At 44.3% G+C, this 2017-nt stretch overlaps 1 protein-coding gene across 1 annotated transcript in view; it reads right to left on the bottom strand.

Moving 5' to 3' along the window:
• Positions 1–1730, bottom strand: part of LOC122261747 (zinc finger BED domain-containing protein 6-like) — a 2670-nt gene extending 940 nt beyond the window's left edge. Inside the window, exons 1-2 of the mRNA XM_086535580.1 lie at positions 1584–1730; positions 1–940 (exon numbers count right to left, since the gene is read on the bottom strand). The exon at positions 1–940 is cut by the window's left edge and continues 940 nt beyond it. Of these exons, the coding sequence (XP_086391706.1) occupies positions 1–940; positions 1584–1730 (1087 nt within the window). The remainder of the gene's footprint in view (positions 941–1583) is intronic.
• Between the last annotated feature and the right edge of the window lie 287 nt (positions 1731–2017).

The following is a 2017-nucleotide window of genomic DNA, read 5'->3' as shown; positions in this document are numbered from 1 at the left end:
ACGCCTGGCTAATGACGTCCCTGAAAGAGTCTGCAACTGCACTGAGCCCATCCTGGACGACAAGTTGTAAAGAATGTGCATAGCAAGAGGTTTTGTGAGTCGGTATGAAGTCCAACTTATTCGTCGGCGGGAGGGAAAACACAAGGTCGTCAGCTTCGGTTTGTAAATATTCCTCCTCTTGCAGATGACCCCAGCCAGGTAGAGGAAATGCTTCCATCAGGTTATTTAAATTATCAGTGATGATCAGAGCAACTTTCCCTGTCAATCTGTAACGCGAAGTCGTTGCCTGATACATCTGAAATATGTCTTCCATGTTGTAAGTCCCTCTTTTTCGTCTAATGCCCAACATAACGCCCATCAAAGTGTAATCCAGAACAAAGTGTCCAGTTATTGCAACGAAGGAGTGAGCCGGTCTTGAAGACCAAACATCGAGAGTCAGACAGAGACTCTCAGCATGCTGAAGCCTAGCCCTCATATCAGACGAGATCTTCGCCGCACACTGAGGGACAAACTTACCCAAGGCTCTACCACTCGGGACAGAATACCGAGACTCCGCCTTGTCCATCAGCTCAACGAACTTCGGACTCTCAGCGAAGTCCAGAGGAAGAAGGTTTTCGGCAATCAGACTCACGATAGATCTTGTGATGGCTTCCTGGCGGTGGTCGCAAGCCTTCCACTTCGGAGACCGACTGACCGTGGCCAAGAAACTGGTGGTCGACGCTTGTTCGCTGTCGATGGCCTCTGCTGGAGACCTCGGTGTTGGCGTGTCCAATCTTTGGAAGATGGTGGGGTGCTTTCTCTGGAGAAATATGTAATAAGAATGAACGGCAATAAGTAGATTAATGTGTAGATTCGATAAAACATATAATATAACAATGAATAAACAGAGGTAAATTTTGTAATTTAGGGGGGGGGGGTTATTGGAGAATTTGGTTATGATCTAGAAGTCACAGACGAAAAGCAGTGAATGGTGTCCTTTCTCTTTTGAGTAATATTATTCACTGAGTAATTCATGGACTGTCACTTATCTAGTTACATTAGCTAAATGTTGAAGTGACATGAAGTACGATATTAATTCGAAATCTTGATCAGCTTGTGTTCATTTGATACAAAGTTTAGATTTTAAAGTTGAAGAGATCCAAGCTGTTGAATAAGAGGTTGATGATGTTATTGTTGAAACGTGAGAATAAAGTTATGAAATAATCATTTATTTGTTTATACTAGAGTTCAGTCTTAAGAAGATGGGTAGATTAAGAATATGGATTGAAGAGTTGTAGAGAGATACAGAGGAAGAGAAATAAAGAAAGAAGAGAAATAAAAAAAACGGATAAAGACTGGAGAAGCAAACCAAAAATCAAGAGGATAAGAAAAAGGTGATGATGATAGTGGAAAAAGAAAGAGGAAGAAAAAAAAAGAAACTAAACATAAAGGAAAAAAAGAGACTGAAAGGAAAAGAGGAAGCTAAGAAAAAAACATTAGCAAAGAAAAATACCAGAGAACGAAAAAAAAATTAAAAAAAATAAATAAAAAAAAGGTACCAGCGATGAAAGTGTCCCGGGATGGAAAGGGCAGCGGCGCCTCACCATGAGATGCCTCCTGAAGTTGGACGTCGCCTGGACGGAGCCCGCGATGACGGCCTGGCAGTGATGGCACTTGGCTTGACAGTTGCCCACAGTGCCACTCGGCGTCGGCGCGGAGAAGTGATCAAACACGCTCGCTTTCCGGGGCATTTTCACTTCTTGCTGTTGTTGTTGTTGTTGTTTGCAAGCACACCCAAGCACACGCAGTTGAGGGTTAGTCCTCTTCCTCCACTATCTGATCAGAGACTGAGAGTCTGACAGTGTTGCTCCTCCCCCTCCCCCTCCCCCTCCCACTTCCTCCCCTTCGTTCGGCCTCGCACTCAATTCCAACTCCAATTCCCACTCTCCCCCATTCCCATTCAAAGCCTTGCCTCACCCCCCCCCTCCCTCCCCCCTCCACTTTTTTTGCTTCTAAACTTCAAACCCAATTCCCTTTC

This window comes from Penaeus japonicus, unplaced genomic scaffold, assembly GCF_977035675.1.
Source record: "Penaeus japonicus unplaced genomic scaffold, GWHDUDI00000001_assembly GWHDUDI00001457, whole genome shotgun sequence".
Classification (NCBI taxonomy): Eukaryota; Metazoa; Arthropoda; class Malacostraca; order Decapoda; family Penaeidae; genus Penaeus; species Penaeus japonicus.
Note: the sequence above shows the minus strand (reverse complement) of the source record. Positions and strands in the feature narration are given on the sequence as shown.